Source organism: Elaeis guineensis, chromosome 12, assembly GCF_000442705.2.
Source record: "Elaeis guineensis isolate ETL-2024a chromosome 12, EG11, whole genome shotgun sequence".
Classification (NCBI taxonomy): domain Eukaryota; kingdom Viridiplantae; phylum Streptophyta; class Magnoliopsida; order Arecales; family Arecaceae; genus Elaeis; species Elaeis guineensis.
The window spans coordinates 11,940,183-11,959,330 of record NC_026004.2 but is presented as its reverse complement, the minus strand read 5'-3'; the positions used below and the strand labels follow the sequence as shown (position 1 = coordinate 11,959,330).

The window sequence follows — 19,148 nt, the reverse complement described above, 5'->3', positions numbered from 1 at the left end:
AGACTCAGGAGGAGGTGACATTACAAGATCAGGATCAGATTGAGAGTATTGCCACTCGCAGACCTAAGCGTCAGATCAGAGCACCTCAAAGGTATGGTTTTGAGGATTCTGTTTGTGTTGAGTTAGTCTATTATGCTCTGAGTGTTGCAGACACCATTGGTGATGAACCGACCACATTTCAGGAGGCCATTAGTAGTTCACGAGCTGATAAATGGATCATGGCTATGGTTGAAGAACTTCAGTCTCTAGAAAAGAATCAGACTTGGGAGTTAGTTAAATTACCAAAAGGTGAGAAGGCAATTGGCTGCAAATGGATCTTCAAAAGGAAAGAAGGAGCCACTCCTCAAGATTTTAGATATAAGGCCAGGTTGGTAGCAAAGGGATACAGTCAACGGGAGGGTATTGATTACAAGGAGGTATTTTTTCCTGTAGTCAAACACTCATCTATCCGTGTGTTACTTGCTTTTGTTGTCTCTCAAAATCTGGAGCTGGAACAACTAGATGTTAAGACAGCCTTTCTTCACGGTGATTTAGAGGAACAGATCTATATGCAACAACCACCTGATTTTGAGGTTCCAAATAAAGAAGATCATGTATGCTTACTCAAGAGATCATTATATGGTCTCAAGCAGCCTCCAAGACAGTGGTACCGTAAATTTGACAGATTTATGGTCGACCATGGATACAGTAGATCTCCATATGACAGTTGTGTGTATCACCAGTAGCTTTCAGATGGGTCCTTTTGTTATTTGTTATTATATATGGATGATATGCTAATTGCAGCCAAGGACATGTTAATCATTCAGAAACTGAAAGCTGAGCTCAGTACTGCATTTGATATGAAGGATCTTGGACCGGTAAAGAAGATACTTGGGATGGAGATTATTCGTGACAGGCAGTCAGGTAGATTTTTTCTTACTCAGCATGGTTATATTGAAAAAGTCTTGGACAGATTTGGTATGTCTACAGTTAAGCCTGTCACTACCCCTTTGCCAGTCATTTTAGACTTTCTGCCAGAGACTCTCCTCAGACTGAGAATGAGGAGAGATATATGTCTAGAGTGCCATATGCGAGCGCAGTTGGCAGCATCATGTACGCGATGGTCTGCACTCGACCTGATATTTCATAAGCAGTAAGCGTAGTAAGCAGATATATGGATAAACCTGGAAAGGCTCACTGGTCAGCTGTGAAATGGATACTTAGATATCTGAAAGGCACTTCTAAATTGGGATTGATATTCTCTACACAGAGTAATTGCATAGTTACAGGATTTTGTGATTCAGATTATGCTTGTGACTTGGACAGGAGAAGATCTTTGACTGGATATGTGTTTACTCTTTCTGGATGTGCAGTCAGTTGGAAGGCTACTTTGCAGTCTACAGTTGCTTTATCTACCACTGAAGCAGAATATATGGCATTGACAGAGGCAGCAAAGGAAGCTATTTGGTTAAAAGGGTTAGTACAAGATTTGGGTCTCGAACAGGATTGTTTAGATATTCATTGTGACAGTCAGAGTGCTTTGCACCTTGCCAGAGACTAGATATATCATGAACGAATAAAACATGTAGATGTCAAATATCACTTCATCAGAGATCTGGTAGAGAAAGGTGATGTCAGACTTCAGAAAATATACACTGCCCATAATCCAGCTGACATGTTCACTAAACCAATCCCTGCAATTAAGTTCAGAAATTTCCTGAACTTGATTGGAATAAGCATTTGGTAATGCCCTATGGGGCTTGTGGTGAGGAGGAGGTTATAAATTTTTTTTTTTACATCTGATATAAAAGGTACAATATTTGTCGCAAGGAGGAGGATTGTTATATTTGACTCCAAATTATTCTTTCTTTATATATCTCCCGTGATAGTTGGGAATTCTACATCGGCTGAATCTCTATTTTGAGAAGGCTCTCTTCCTTTATAAGTAGGCCACGGGCATCTTTCTTTTGATATACAAGTAAGAGCGGGCGGAGGTTTTTTCTAGGGCTTCTTGTGCGGGCCTATTTCCTACTTGTTCTCCCGTGCAGGTTTGTTTCTCTGGCCGATCTCTCGCCTGTGCCTCTTATGCGCGGGTTTTGCTCTCTGGCCGATCTCTCGCCTGTGCCTCTTGTGCGGGGGTTTTGCTCTCTGGCCGATCTCTCGCCTGCACCTCTTGTGCGGGTTGCTTTCTGGCTTTCTTCTGTTGGTCTTCGGTTGGTGGTCTATCTGCCTTCTTCCTTCTCGGTTTCACGGATGCCTTGTGTTGCTGCGGTTGGCAAGGAGGTATCATCTTGATTTTTTGCCGAGGGTTGAGGAAGGTATCTTCATCTCAGGTATTGTTTTATCTTGATCTATTGCCGAGGCTGAGATTGGTTGATCCGATTGGATCTTGATTGCCTTCTATTCGATATTTTGTTGCCTTCTAGTTGGTTTCGGATAAAGATATTTTATACCTCATATTGTACCTATTTTTCGGGACGGATTTATAGTGGATTGCTCCTCCTCCCCGTGGATGTAGGCCTTTTGTGCCGAACCACATAAATCTTGGTTCTTTGTCTTTGTTTATTTATGCCTGCAATGTGTTTGGTGAATTGTCTCAAAGAAATTAGATATTAGATCACAAGTCTAGATCGATCCAATCCGGTGCGCGTTGCTTCAACACATCTTTATATTGAGTGCCCATGAAATTGGTAGTTTTTTTTATTAAAATTTTCTCCTCTCCATACTCTCAGAGTCATTAGACAAGCTTTCTCCGATCGTCTCTACTTGCGGTCATAGGCTGTAGGCCAAACCACATGATTTTGTGCTCCCTCTGCTTTCTTATCATCGGTAAGACTGATTGCTATTGATTGAAGCAAGAAAGATCAGCATCTCTCTCCTCCGATCCATTAGAAGTCACCCCCAGATTGCGAATTAGGATGTTTTTCAGGCGACAGATTCAGAGTAGAGTCACTCTACTCAAAATTCTCAGCTTATTAACTGACCTTGTGCCCATGATCATCATCCAAAATTTAGGAGATTTGCTGATTAAGTTCACCACCTTCAACTTCTTGATATCATTCATCGGATTTCTATAATTACACCATATTGTTGTCCGTTTATCTCATTATATAAGGTGACAATGGATGAACATGTAGGAATTCCTCTAACATCATATGCAGAAGATTAGAACACAAAATTATAGATGCATACCTGTATTTGCCATTGATTTCTAAAGTCCAATCAATCACGGATGCTTACACGAACACCGAAGGCTAAATTTTTCTCCCCAGCTTCTTCTCAACAGGCGACTATTCGATGGACAAGTCTGAGAACTAGTTTTATGATCTTTATAGGAAGTAGAGAGGGGATCTAGTCAAATCTGAAATAAACTCTAATAGACCCTCCCATCACAAGCTTAAAGTAGGTTTAGGCCTATACTGTACCATCCCAACACACTATCTAACATAAGGCCTGCATAGCCCAAAACATATAGATCACCGACAACAATGGGCTAACATGCATGTCCATCAATCCAGATCATATAATCAGTCCGTTTTAATAAAATAAAATAATTAATTAATGGCAGCCCATAATTAAAAAAATTCTCACGTTCTCCCATTTGGGTAATATTAATTATGATTTTAAAATTTTGAAAATATTTTATTTTAAAAAAGACTCTTGAGCTGAACAATAGAAAAGACAGTATGTGGTCATGATTTTTGAAAAATATGTGATCTACAGACGGTACCTTAGAATTGACTCAATCCAATAGTACCAATCATGCTGAATCATGGGAGTCATTGCATCTTTTATTTGACATAAGACCTATCCATGATTATGAACATCACTAACACTATCGACCTGAGTCTTGGTGCGGTAGTGTAGTAAGAAAATAACATCCAAAAATAATCCAAACACATACTATTTTCATTGTCAGTCCTCCAATTTTTCTTCAATATGCTTGGATACATAATAAGCAAGAAAAATTTTAACTGCTTCAACAACAAGCCATTCTGTCTCACATACTCAATATGGTATCAATGACGAAATAGCACAACATATCTAAAACTCGACTCCTGATCTCATATTTTATATAACAGATACATAAATAAAATATCTTCAAGTGTACTAAAATAAATGTGTACACATAATCAAAAAAACTAATATAAATGTACCATCAATTTATCATATCAACAATATATATTAATATTCATCATAAGAGTATGAGATGAAAATATCCATAATAATAAAACATTAATAGATATATATACAAAGTCATTTCTACTAACCAAGTACATCAAAAGAACTCAATATGCCTATATTTTCAACATACCTTATAAAGCATATGGGTCTCAAATCCTTGATCAAAAGATCAGCCAACATGGACTCTATATCTATGTGCTCAATAGTTATGTCCCCTTTCTTCACAAGGTCTTTTATTGTCAGATACTTCAGCTCCAAATATTTAGATCCACAGAAAGATTTATTATTCTTTGTAAAGAACACAACAGCTCTAGTATCACAATAAATTATCAGTGGTCTAGTTGTAAAATGAACAATCCGAAGCCCTGTAATAAGATTCCTCAGCCAAATAGCTTGAGTAGCAGTCCCACAGCAGGTAATAAATTCAGCTTGCATAGTGGAAGAAGCAGTCAGGGTCTGTTTAATGCTCCTCCAGGATACTGTACCTTTAGCCAATATAAAAATATATCCTGAAGTTGATTTAAAATCATCAGAACACCCAGTAAGATCTGAATCTAAACAACCTACCAAATCTAGGTTATCATATCTTCTATACACAAGCATGTAGTCTTTGATTTTCTGTAAGTACCTCATCACTTTCTTTGTAGCAACCCAATATTGGAAGCCTAGATTTGATAGATATCTACCAAGAACTCCCACTATGAAGGCAATATCAGGTCTAGTACAAACTTGAGCATACATTAGACTTCCTATAGCACTGGCATAAGGTATATTCTTCATCTGATCTTTCTCAAGCTCATTCTTGGGGCACTGATCTTTACTGAACTTATCACCTTTGGCAACAGGTGCATCACATGATTTGTAATTTTGCATATTAAATCTTTCAAGAACCCTATTAGTGTATACCTTTTGTAACAAATCTAATAGATGATGTGATCTATCTCTATGAATTTGAATACCTAGGACAAAAGATACCTCTCCAAGGTCTTTCATATCAAAAATCCTAAATAGCATTTATTTGGTCTCACTAAGCAAACCGAAATCACTATTGGCAAGCAAGATGTCATCAACATATAAAACAAGAAAGATAAACTTGCTTTCATTGATTTTGAGATAGATACATTGATCAACCTTACTTTCCTCAAAGCCAAGAGAGGTTACCACTTTATTAAATTTCAAGTACCATTATCAAGATGCTTGTTTTAAGCCGTAGATGGATTTCTTCAATTTATAGAATAAATGCTTTTTTCTACTTTCTTGAAAATTCTCAGATTGTTTCATATACACTTTCTCACTGAGATTATCATTCAGGAAGTAGTTTTAACGTCCATCTAATGAAGCTCCAAGTCATAATGGGCCATTAAAGCCATGATGATTTTGAAGGAATCTTTTAAGGATACTGGAGAAAAAATTTCATTGTAGTCAATTCTTTCTCTCTGAGTAAAGCCTTTAGCAACCAATCTAACTTTAAAATGCTTAATTTTTTTCTTGAGAATCTTTTTTAGTCTTGTACATCTACTTGCACTCAATAGGTTTATAATTATCAGGAGGCTCAACAAGCTCCCATACTTTATTGTTGGCTATAGACTGTATTTTTTCTTTCATAGTATTTTTTCATAAATCAGATTGAGGACAGCTCATAGTAGCATGATATGTTACTGGATCAACCACATATCCAATGTTATAGTCACTTTTCCCAAGATAGACAAACAAATCATCAGGAATAGCAGGTCTTCTATATCTAATAGATCTTCTTAATAGCACCTCCTCAATGGGTTAATTATTTGAAGATTTTCAATAGGAACAGGAGGATCAGGGGCCTGAATATCTACTCTATCAATAGGTGTAGGAACAATATTTTCATATGATGCAAATACAGAAATTGAGACAGTCTAAACTTGACTACTATCAATATTAACAGTCTGGGAAGATTCAACATCAGCCACATCAAGTTCTAAAAATTTTATAGTCTATGACTCTATAATTCTATTACCTCTTCCAGGACTATAGAACCTGTATCCTTTATCATATTCTGGATATCCAATAAAATAACAACAACTGGTTCTAGGGTCAGTCTTTTTCTTTGTCGGATTATATATTCTTACTTCTGCACGACAATCCCAAACCCGAAAATGATTAAGCTAGATTTTCTACTAGTCTAAAGTTTGAAAGATATTTTAAGTACAGATTTACTGAAAACTCTATTAAAAATATACAAGGTAGTTTTAAGAGCTTCACCCTACAAATATTTTGGCAAGTTAGACTTACTCATCATGCTCCTCATCATATCTTTAAGAGTGCAATTACACCTCTCGGCCATGCCATTCTGCTCAGGGCTACCAGGCATGATGTATTAGGCAATAATTCTACAATCTTATAAGTACTTGGCAAACGGATCCATACACTGTCCTGCTATATCATGTTTGCCATAATACTCACCTCCAAAGTCAGATCTCACAATCTTGATGATCTTTTTCAATTATTTTTTAACTTCAGTTTTAAAAATTTTAAAATTTTCAAGAGCATCTAATTTTTTTTTAATTAAATAAAGATAACCATATCAAAAAAAATATCAATAAATATTATGAAGTATTTATTACCATAGATTGTAGAGGAATATGGCTCACTAATGTCTGTATGTATTATTTCCAAAAAACTTGAACTATGAATTGCCCCTTTTTTTTTTAGTCTTAGTTTATCCCCAATACAACCAATGCAAGTCTCCATATTCTCAAAATCTAAGGCGGATAGAATATCATCCTTTATCAATTTGTCAATTCTTTCCTTAGATATATGTCCTAAGCGCTTGTGCCACAATATAGAGGATCTATCTTTGATTCCAGAATACTTTGCAACTACATTCTTAATATTTAAAGAAGCATAAGGATTATCATAAACTAAATATAATCTATATAATCCATCATTCAAAATACCATAACCAATAATCTGAGAGTTAAACATCAAATTATTTTTTCTATTATGAAAATTAAAATCAAATCCAAGTCTATCTAAAGAGGAAACAAAAATTAAATTTCTTCTAAAGAAAGATACATAAAAGATGTTTTTCAAGAAAATCTCAAATCAGACTCTAAAGACAACTTGACTACTTCTATATATTCAACTTCAATCTCAAGATCATTTTCTACTTTCAGTCTACCCTCCTTCAGACTTGGTTTCTACTTGCTTATGAACCCCTACAAAGAAATTACAACATGAGTTGTGGTACCATTATCAATCCACCAAGAATCAATAGGAACATTGACTATGTTTCACTCATAACAAATAAGGGCTAGGGGCTTGCTTACTTGTTTATCTTTCTTTTCTATCCAAGACTTGAACATATAGCACTGATTCCTTATATGACATTTCTTCTTACAGTGAAAACACTTGACATTTTTTTCTATGACAGTTTTGGAGCCTCCTACAGAATGATTTTGATCGGGATTGTTACCATATCTTTTTGCACTCTGAGACTGTTTAGAAGTAGTAGGTTTATGCTTTTTCTAATTTACAGAACCCTTGCTAGAATGGAGTTTGGATTGGATGGAAAGAAAGGCACTTTCATTCTTTTCTTTTTTAAGTTTTTCTTTCTCAGCAACACATTTGGTGATCAAGTCATTAACACTCCAAATTTCATTCAGAGTATTATAAGTAGTTTTGATCTGAGAGAACTCAGCAGGTAATGAATTCAAAGCATGAGGTACAAGAAAAGAATTAGGCAGATCAATTTTGAAACCCTTAAGCTTGGTTTGGAGATGAACTATTTTCAGAATATATTTTCTAACACCCCCAACATTATCATAACCCATGGTCATCAATTCTCTCATAGACATCCAGACTCAGCATTCCCAGATACAAGATATCTCTGTCCTATGGCATCAAATAACTTCTTGGCATTACTGATCTCTGGTGGGCCATTAAGTCTGTTAGATTTTTTTTATTTGACAAAATAATCTTTTTATTCAGATATACTTTGATCATTGAGATCATCAGATTTATTCTCACATAACGTCAGGTCAATATCAGCAATCTCAAGAGCAAATTCCATATCTTTCTTCCACCTCTTATAATTTGATCCAGTCAAGACCTCAACGACAACATTATTATTATTCATACCAAATGAGACTGTACAATCAAATAGAAGGAATGCAAAATATTAGTCAATGGGCACATGCATAAATAATATAAGCAATAAACAAGAGCCCAAACATAATATCACAAATTTTTCTTTGGATAGAATATGCAATATGCATAAGTGCTCTTCACATGAAGCCATAAGAAGAAATATCCTGGATTCAAAAGCCTATCCTCTTTGGACAGAGGGACCTTGAAAACTAGAGCACCCTCATGACACAATGTTCCATACAATTTTTAGTTAAAACATATTATAACCTCCTTTGGACAGGTGATTGTATGCCATAACTTGAAAAAATCTCTCTCATGATGAAAAATCCTATGAACTGACATAAATAAAAAATTTTGGTAATAAATATTTATGCCAATCCATAAAATTATCCATATAGAAAAATAAATATCCAAGTAAATACAATTCGACATACTTTAACTACATGTACACCTATAAATGATCAAGTCCAGAATAGGATATAGAACAATATGTACCCCACTAATCATATTACAATATAATATTACATTCCAAAGTCACAGTAATAAATTTGTATAGCTTAAATAAGTAATTTAAGTTTTAACCTATTTAACTTCTTAAAAAAAAATTGAAAGTATATAAAATATGCATGCAATGAGAAAAAATACATGCTACTAGAGGATCTATTATATGCCATAATAATTTTCTAAACTATTATGCTTTAGAAAATATTTCAAAAAATGACATATTACATCACATAATTAAAAAAATATTCAAAAAATTAATTTTAAGGACTATCATCAAAAATTAACCTTGTCAATGATTAAATTAAAGTTTTGAGTACTATTTTAAAATTAAAAGCTTCAGGAGGGGCTCAACAGTAATACAGAAAATTTTATACAATAAATTCCACAACAAGAACTAAACCGTAAAAATGCCATAAAGCATAATATTAGCAAATTGGGTTCAGATTTTGGGTTAAACCCAAAATCCGAAACCCGTTAAGAAAGGGGGTTTTGTTCCTCAAGATTGGGCGGTTGAAGGAGGGCCAAGCTGGTGCCTCTTTCGCCCCCAAGTCCGGTCGGTGAGCGTCGTAAATAGGCCAATTGGAGGCCACCGCCACTTAAGGAGAAACTGCCAACCAACAGAGATCCGACGACCCCGATTCTCTCCCCCCCCCATTTTTTTTGAATCCCCTTGAAGCCCGATGCCGCCCAGTTCGCCACCGATTATCACAGGCGGCGGCATCCCAGACGATCGTGCATGAAAAGGAAGGGGGGCCGATGCATCGATCGCCACAGACGACGTCGTGTCGGACGAGAAAGGTGGGCAACGATAAGCATGGACCACCCACCTTTTTATTTATTTATTTATTTGGGATCTTGATTGGAAACACCTGCCCAACACTGTCGGTTGTTTCCGATTGTCCTCGGAGTAGGATCCCACCAAAGAGAGATCCAACCAGCGAGAAGAAATGAAGAAGAAGAAGGGCATAGGAAGATCCGTCCCTCCTCTTCTAGGATTTTTATGTTTGTTTGATCAGATCCTTAGATCCGGTCATAAACCATCATCCCCCTCAACACCGGCTCAAGAGGTGGTCGTCGGACCTTGATCCGGCCAGAAAGAGTTCCGGTTGGCAAGAAGAAAAAGAGGAGAGGGCACGGTCTGAGGAGATCTGTCCCTCTTTCTTTTTAATAATTTTATTTTATTTTTTTGATTCTAATCCTCTACAAAATCTATGCTCTGATACTAATTGTAGGGATTTCTTCAAGATCATATACAGAAAATTAGAACAAAAAATCATAGATGCGTATTTGTATTCGCCATTAATTTCTAAAGCCCGATCAATCACGAATGCTCATACTAATACTGAAGGCCAAATCCTTCTCTCCAGCTTCCTCTCAACAAATGGCTATTCGATAAGATAAATCTGAGAACTAGTCTCATAATATTTATAGAAAGTAGAGAGGGAACCTAGCCAAATCTGAAACAAACTCTAACAGACCCTCCTATCGTGGGCTTAATTAGATTTAGGCCTACACTGTAGCGCCTCAATCACACTATTCAACATAAGATCCATATAGCTCAAAACATATGGATCACCGGCAACAATAGACTTACATGCATGTCCACCAATCCAGATCATATAATCAATCTATTTTAATAAAATAAAATAATTAATTAATAATAATTCATAATCAAAAAAATTTTCATAAAATATCCAATTGCAAACTATTGGAATGTCCTACGGCTACGATTTGGATTGACAGAAGAACGTTATCTGTCTCTTTTTGGAGAAGGAGATGGGGTCGTTCCAGGGGGTGGAAAGGGGGGCAACAGTGGCGGGCGTGGATGGTGGAGATGAAGACTTCGTGATGGTGGAAAGTGGAGCTTCTAGGCATCGAGGACAGTAGCTTGTCGGAGTTTTAGAGGTCCGGCGGGTTGCAGATAAAGGGGCGGAGGATGGAACCATGTGAATATTTCTTCGCCAAATGTAGACCATGTATACATACGTTCATATACACTTTTTTATGCGCATTTTCTTCCGTATAGAAATATTATGCACACATTCGTAATGTCCGCTTGAGACAAAGTCATGTACGGACATCTGCATATATTTTCCATGAAGAATTTTTTATGTCTGCATCATATGCTGCTCTTTCGCTTCATGCGGATAGCACGCGGACATTCTTATCGCAGACAAATTTTATGCGAACATTCTCATTTCCGCACATCGTTTCTATGCGCATTTATCTCTGCATAAAAGCTCTGTATTCTCCGTGTAACATTCTACGTGGATTTACATCCGCATATAATATTTATGCTCTCTATATTCCGTTTACGCGGACGCACGTATATAATATGCTATGCGGATTTCATCCGCACAGAAATTGTATGCGGCCGGTCATTTTGCCGCATATACTTTTCTACGCGGATCTGATTCCAGATAAAAGGTGCATGCCCACGTCCGCACCGACGAACCAACGAGTCCCCGCTTCCCCCTCTGCAATGGTCCCTTCTCTATCTCCGGCTCCACTCCTCTCTTTCCCAGGCCAACCCCAATGTCAAGCCTACCACCACCACCGACTCCGCCGACTCCGTTGCCGCCGGAGAGTCGTTCCTTCCCACCATTCCGGTCCAAAAGATCTGCACCTTGTGATTGGATTCTCGTGGCTTCTCTAAGTATATGATACTCGTGCGTTACAGATTCCTGCGGACAATTTAAGCGCAACAGCTGTGGGTGATGAAGAGATCGAGACCGCCAGACCGGCTTCAGCATTAAAGAAAGAAAAGGGAACAGAACCTGTTCGACGAAATCACCACAAGAAAATTATTGCAAGCCATGTCCCACATTGACGCCACATGGGGAGACTCGATTTGCTGGCCAAGGTTATTGTTTTCTGTTCATCTTATTACTCCTTGGGTTGTCGGATTACTATAAGTAGAGGAAGCCACGTGCTCGATCCATCCCATTCGAAAGGTCTTCCTGCAAGGGGAAGCAAAGATGGCCTGCCATGTCCGTTCCATCAGCTCGCCATCTTCCAGGGCTCACCTTGCTGCGCTCAGTTTCGAAGAAGAGCTGCACAAGCTGAGGACTTGCGCAGCTTCATAATCTCTCACAGTCGAGAGGTTGTCTGGTGGATTGAGAGGGCTCGGGAATCTTTATGGCTGCATCGAGGAGCTCCTTCACTTGCCAAGCAGCCAACAACCCCTACAAAAGACATGGGTGGAGGCGGAGCTGGACAGATCCATTGGCTTGCTGGACCTGTGCGATAAGCTTTGCTAAAATGAAAGAGCGCGTGCAGGATCTTCACTCAGCCCTTCGAAGAAGAGGCAATGCAGCTTGTGAAAGTAAATTGCATGCTTGCATTTGCTCTGTGAAGAAGACCCAAAAGGATGTCAAGAATGGATCAAGATCTTTGAAGCAATTGAATAACAAGTACACATCTATTTCTCCAGTCGATAAGCAGTGTGATCTATCGATGGTATTGATGGAAGCATGAGACATCAGAAGTGCTATGCTGTGATTTATGTTGTCCATTTCAATGCCAAAACCAAAGGCTAGCAGGTGTTTCTTTTCTTCTTCTTCTTCTTCTTCTTCTTCTTCTTCTTCTTCTTCTTCTTTTTTACAAAGGTGTTGAACAAGAGGAAGGGGTGGGCTGTGGGGGGGAGCATGAAGATTTGGATGAATTGGAATGTGCAGATTTCTCATTCTATGCTTCTTACAAGTTCATTTCCTGCAAATATTTTGATGATAGGAGGGTACTTGAAGCACTCAATCAATTGGAGGCGTTAGAGAGTAGCATTGAAGTGCTTCAAAGTGGATTAGAATGCTTGTTCAGGCAACTAATCTAAAGAAGAGTCTTTCTTCTTAACATTCTCAGCTTGTAAAGATGTCGTCAAATTTTGTGTACAAAATGCATGTTATACTGTTTGAATCAAAATAATATATTCAATTTTATCAGTGATATTTCATCTTTTTGTCAAAGAATATATGGATTTTGGTATTATTTAATTATATTTCTAGATAGCAAGAAATAGAAAACTGAACTTATAGATATGGCTAGTTTTTCGTAAGCTGGCTTCTAGTGGCTTGAAGAACTTCCAAGTTCAAATCCTTGATATCATAATATGTTTCAACTCTTGGAACCTTCTCGCACTCTCTATTTGAATTGGCAGGAGAGCATTAACAGTCTTTTGGTTAAAGAATGCTTATAGAGAAGTAGCATCAAATGGTAGATGCATGCATTCTCCTTTTGAAGTCAATTGGCTTACTGTTATTGGAAGAATTCTTCTTGTAAAACATCCTTGCCTTGCCTGCAAGGGTGTGGAGGCATGAAGGTACAGATGGCACAAGGTCAGTTGGAGGCATTGCATTTCAACTTGAAGGCCTTGAGACTAGATTAGAATGCCTATTCTGGAGACTAATTCAAAACAGAGTTTCTCTTCTTAACATCCTTGGCCTTTAGGGCTCTCCTTAACCTTGTGGCCAATACAAACTGCATCAACATCATCCAAAGTTTAAAGAATTGCTGATGAATCACTTCACAGCCCAACTTTGTACTTGAGCAGGGATCTATAATGTACAAATTTTCATTAAGGGAAAAATTGGATATTCAATTCTAGGAATGCTTCCTTTTTTCGTTCCTCTAATATTCAAGGGTTTTTGTCACTAGCAGAATAGTCAAACTTTGCATGCATGTGTCACTTACTGTGAATTGAATTGACTTCTGATTACTTAAAAAACAGCTTTAATCGGAATTTAGTGACTGCTGTGCATCACATTGCACTTGAATTTCCATAATTGCCTATTGGATCCACTCTTTTATTTTGTCAAATTCATGTAAACTGACTAGGAAATTATATATCTTAGTTTCATGATAATGATAGGAGAAGCATGTATCCATTTCTTAATTTCAGTTTTGACTGTTGTTGGTGGAACTAATCCAACACCTATGTTTTTGATACGGTAATAATTTAGATCAAAGGTCCACTTTTTTCCCTCATATCTTATTCTTTTGTCTTCTGACATTCTGCTCTTATCAGGATTCCATTGAACAGGGATTCAACGTACTCTGATTTCTCTAGTGTGTACATAACATAATTTACCAGTTGTCGCACTATTGTCATAAGTACAGCCGAAAAATTTCTTTATCTGTATTCTACATCAAGTTTCTTCAGTTTTTTCTTATAAATTCCGTCTGTGTTGTGGCTGTTCTCTTAAATTTTCTCCTCTCACCAATTTTACACCAGTTCGGGCTCCTCCAATAAAAAAGTAGAAAAGAAAATTATATATTATTGAGTTTTCAGGTAGTCAGGAATGATAAATAAGTAGTTTATTTATGTGACTCTTAACAGACATATTGAGCAATTTGATTAGAACTTGCATAATTTAATGGTTTCATTGTTATATTGACACATTTTTCTTGAAAAAGGCCCAAAGATTAGGTTCTTGTACACATGACAAATTAGGATTATCATTTACAAGAATAACAAAAGAATTAAATGAGAATGACTTAGATAAGAATAAGACAAAAATCCAATGAGGACATCTGGTTTTTAGATGCATCATTTGCCTTCCAACCTTTCTATAAGCTCACTTTTAACATGTGTATGCTTCTGCTGTCTATTCTTTGATCATGTGGTTGTTGGTTTGTTGGTAATTTTCATTAGTAGGCCATGTGAGAATTTGATTAAGTTCACCAAAGACAGTTGGTGCTGGCCTGATGGGCTGTTGGGGAGACAAGCAGCGCAAGAGAACTCGTCTGTGGTACTAACTCATTTGAGCTAAATGTTTATGGTAGGCATGATACTTATTTTGTAGAAATTGGAATATAGAAAAGAAATAAGCAGAGTCTGTCTGGTGAAGTCTAAACATGATTCACACTGCAAGCCAAAACCCACATTGACATCACATGGGACATTGTCCAAGACTAGGACATGAAACCTTAACTTGTGAGACAGAAAGTTAAAACTGCTATGGTGATGCTTAGCATAAAATATTTACAATATAGTGAAGTAACTATTTTATGTGCATTTTATAGGTTGTATCTGGATTATTTGTGACTTGATTTAACCAAAAATCCAAAAGATCACTGGAATGAAGATGAAATTAGGTTTGAATTTAAATATTTTGTTAAACTTGAATACAGATTGGATTTGGGATGTGCCAGACTCTGACAAACAGCCCTTGATGACCCAATCAGTGGCCATCCAATTATTTTGTCATCTAATCCAAAGAAAAGTCTCTCTGTTTAACATCCTCAGTTTCTAAATATGTCATCGAAACTAGTATGCTAATGATTTTAGGCTCTGCGCACGAAGATGTCCAATTCATTTTAGGCTATTTGCTAATTAATTTCACCCTTGTAATTTTGTCTGCAAAGTGAAATGTTCCATTTTATTAGAAATAAGATATTCGATGTTATAAGAAGTTTCAGCTTTTGTCTCAGAATTCATGTGTTCTGGTTTTATCTACCCTTATTTTCTTAGTCTCTGCGCACAAAGAGAAAAGCAGTCACTAGATATGGTCAACTTTTTGCATAAATTGGTTTCTATTGGCTTGAGAAAGATTACAACTTCAAATTCTTAATATGTTGAATCCGTATAATGTTTCAACTCCTGGAAATTTCTCGGACTCTGCTTAAAACGACAACAGTGCATTATCAGACTTTTGGCTAAAGAACAGTCATTGTTGAGAGATCAAACAACAGAGGCATCTATTAAACTTTTGTTCCATTGGATTACAATTATTGGAATTATGCTTCACAAGCAAATCCTTCATTTTGTTAGGCATTTTATGGATGGTATGTATATTAGGTTTAACAATTCATTTTAATTCTATTATGTTTTCTTTCTTTATCTGTCTACTTATTACTGACATTATTTCCCTCTATGTGCCTCCCGCAAAATTTGCTAGCCTTTTTTTTTTTTCAATATTGCAATCTGGTGTTTGATTAAACATTGAAATGTATATTGTAATTTTTCTATTATATCTCTGGACGTTCTCATTTCTTCTTGGAATGACATCAAGCTTCTTCAGATTATTTCTCAAGTTTATTATATTTGTGTTTACTCTACCTTTTACATTTTTGACTTGCATTACCACTTAAATGGAGTTGTAAGGCTGCTCCTTCCTGTGGTGCAAGTTTGTTAAATGAGATGTAGTCTTAACTTCAGCAGGAAAGAAGCCAAAAAGAACTGAAAAAAAAAAAAAAGGTGTGACTGACTAGCAAAAGTGAACAATAAAAAGGATCACTGTTTCGTAAGTGAATCATAAAATGGCATCATTTTATAAGACTCTAGGCACTGGTTGATTGCCTTTTCATAACTAGGACACTGGGCACTAGTTGATTGCCCCTATTGCAACCTACAGTGTCCTTTATTGACATCTTAATCAAGGTACAGAAGGCACGTGCAATACTTTATTGACATCTTAATCAAGGTAGATAAATATAATGGTTTTATGCTTTCACTTTTTCCACTCCTTTTTCAATCTTTCAAGAAACAAGTGGTGCTGCCATGTGATCAATCTAAATATATGTAATGTTAATCAAATCTGCCATGAGGCCACTACAAACATGTGGATGCTGATGCTATTTGTTATTATTTATTGTTTGTTGCCATCTATCTAGCCTTCATATTGCTATATCATTTTAAATTGGAATGCATGCATCAGACAATCATCATGGATGTGGTGGTAGATTGATAGGGTGTTGGGGAGACAAGACAAGCAGGCAAATGATCCTCATGTGTGGTATTCACTTATAATGGTGTAAAGCATAGTATTTTTTGCCCTTTTTTCTTGAAAGGAGTGGTGCAATTATTTTAAGCCATATTGTTATTATGGTACATGTAGAGTAAATTTGCTGAAGTGTACATGATCTTCTTGGAGCAACTGTTGCAAGAATCAATTGGAATATGAAGGCTGACATGGTGTCATTGGCATCACATGGAATGCATAGCTGGCAAGATTCCTATTGTCTTCACTGCTGGCCAACAAGGCTAACCTGAGTGGTACGATAAGGGTAATAGACCTCGTGTGTTCTTCAATGTTCTTGTTGAGGGAACTCGTGTTTTGTACGAAATCATTAGAATAAATTATTTATGATAGACCTGAACAATGAGTGGAGTCTGTTTCCAGAAATCATTACAAGACCCATATTGACATCACATGGGAAGCATAGGTGGCCAAGATTCTTGGTGTCTCCCATATACAGCAGATGTATTGGTTTATAAGGCATGGAGGCCAAGAACCAAACCCAGAGCATCATCTTCTTCTATAGTCTTCTCTTGCTATCCACTCAGAGAGGCTGCATTACAGAGAAAGCAAAAATGGCTGGTTCTGCTGTCTTGCCTGACCAATGTTGCCATCTTCGATCCATCAGCATGCCATCCAGATCCCATCCCCTTGCCCTTCAAGTTGAAGAAGAGCTGCACAAGCTAAGGACTTTTGTGGCTTCGTCCTCTTTAACAGGGCAGATGATTTGCAATGGATTAAGAGGGCTTGGAAATTTGTACAACTGCATCAAAGAGCTGCTTCATCTACCACACAACCAGCAAGTCCTCTCTCAGTTCCCACACAAAAAATGGGTAGAAGAGCAGCTGGATGGGTCTCTCAAATTGTTGGATTTGTGTGACACTTTGAGGGATAAGCTGGTTACCATGAAAGAACATATTCAAGACCTTCAGTTGGCTCTCCGAAGAAGAGGTGATGCTGCTATTCAAAGCAAGGTGCATGCTTACATTCGTGCTGTGAAGAAGGCACAGAAGGACATGAACAATTGCTTGAAATCATTGAAGCAAACGGATAACAGATATGTGTCTTCTTCAGCCATCAGCAAGGATTCTGATCTGTCAATGATGGTTCAGGTATTGACAGAAGCAAAGCAGATTACCATGTCTCTCCTACAAACAGTCCTATCTAATTTGTTCATGGCAAGGTTGAAACCAAAGTCTAAGAGATGGTCTCTTGTTTCAAAAGCTTTGCATAAGAAGAAAGTGGCTTGTGAGGAGCATGAGGATGCAAATGAAGCAGAAAGTACAGATTTCTCATTCTCTACTTCCTATGAGTGCATTACCTGCAAAGATGGTATGAAGGTACAAAAGGCACAAGAGCAGTTGGAGGGTTTGGAGTTCACCATTGAAGATTTTGAGACTGCATTGGAATGCCTATTCAGGCAACTAGTCCAAAATAGAGTCCCTCTTCTTAACATCCTCAGCCTGTAGGGATCTTCGCCCTTGTAAACATTTAAATTCCATCATCAGCATCCATATTTTAAGGACTTGCTGATGATTTATAGATGTTCCAATTTTGTACCTGAGTATAGATGCATCATATCCTGTTTGCAATTTAAATCAGACATCCAATCCTAGAAAATGTTTCTTATTTTTGTTCCGATTATACAAGGACTGTTGGAATGGGAAAAAGATTTAACTCTACATGCACTCTTCACACTCTTTCAATTAAATTAGATTTTGATGGCTTGAAGAATACCATGAATGGAACACTCATGACTGTTGCACATCATGTTCCACTTGTATTTACACTATTATCTGCTGGGTGCATTCTTGAAAATAATATAAACGGAGAGAAGCATGTATCACCTCTAAGTGTTGTTGGAGGAAATTATCCAACTGCGAATCCTCAAATCTTTCAGTGGGTTTTTGATAAGAACTTATGTTCAGATTGATGCCCCCTTTTTCTTTCCTCTTCTTCCTTTCTTTTTTTTTGCCTCTGATCATATTTGAGCTATGCTGCTTGTTGTCTTCCTTTATCCATTATGATTACCGTGCTTGCCTATGTTTTGTTCGGACATTGTGCTTTGTTTAGCATCCATTGAACTTAAATATAGCTCACTGTTATTTCACTATCATTTACATTGAAACTTCTACTAATTGTTGCAATAGCCATAACACAACCAACAAACATTGTCGCATTCATCTGAAGTTTGTCATGGGAACATACTCATCTGAAGTTGACATCAGATTGCCTCAATTTTCTCTTAGAACTTCCATGGTGTCTTCTTCTCCTTTCATTGATTTTAAACTTACCCAGTTACCCCCAATAAAGCAGTAGGACAAAGAATATATACTGTCAGAGTGATCAAGTACCCAGAAGATGATAAATTATTAAATTACTTTATTAATTTGACCTTTAACATTTGCTTGTGGATGAGATGGATCCCATGAGTTGAGTTGTATCCGTTATTGGTCATTCTTGATGAGAACCCAAAGTTTTAAGGTCTTTTGGTTAGAAATGATCCGATTATTTTATCTAAGCCAAAGAAGAGTCTCTCTGCTTAACATAGTCAGTTTCTAAAAATGTCATCAAACCTTGGATTCTAATGATCAGGATCTACAGTTTAGGCTATTTGCTAAT

The 19,148-nt window shown here is 37.0% G+C and overlaps 1 protein-coding gene across 1 annotated transcript; it reads left to right on the top strand.

Annotated features, from left to right (window-relative positions):
- The first annotated feature begins 10,628 nt into the window (after nucleotides 1-10,628).
- LOC109506468 (uncharacterized) lies at nucleotides 10,629-18,265 on the top strand. Its single transcript, XM_073247037.1, has 4 exons — nucleotides 10,629-10,769; nucleotides 11,155-12,335; nucleotides 16,626-16,794; nucleotides 16,911-18,265. Exon 4 carries the CDS (start codon nucleotides 17,009-17,011, stop codon nucleotides 17,993-17,995), a length of 987 nt encoding a protein of 328 aa, XP_073103138.1. The 5' UTR covers nucleotides 10,629-10,769; nucleotides 11,155-12,335; nucleotides 16,626-16,794; nucleotides 16,911-17,008; the 3' UTR covers nucleotides 17,996-18,265.
- The last annotated feature ends 883 nt before the right edge of the window (nucleotides 18,266-19,148 follow it).

Coding starts and splice junctions, on each gene's coding strand:
- LOC109506468 (XM_073247037.1), top strand. CDS start 17,009: ATGGAGGCCAAGAACCAAACCCAGAGCATCATCTTCTTCTATAGTCTT.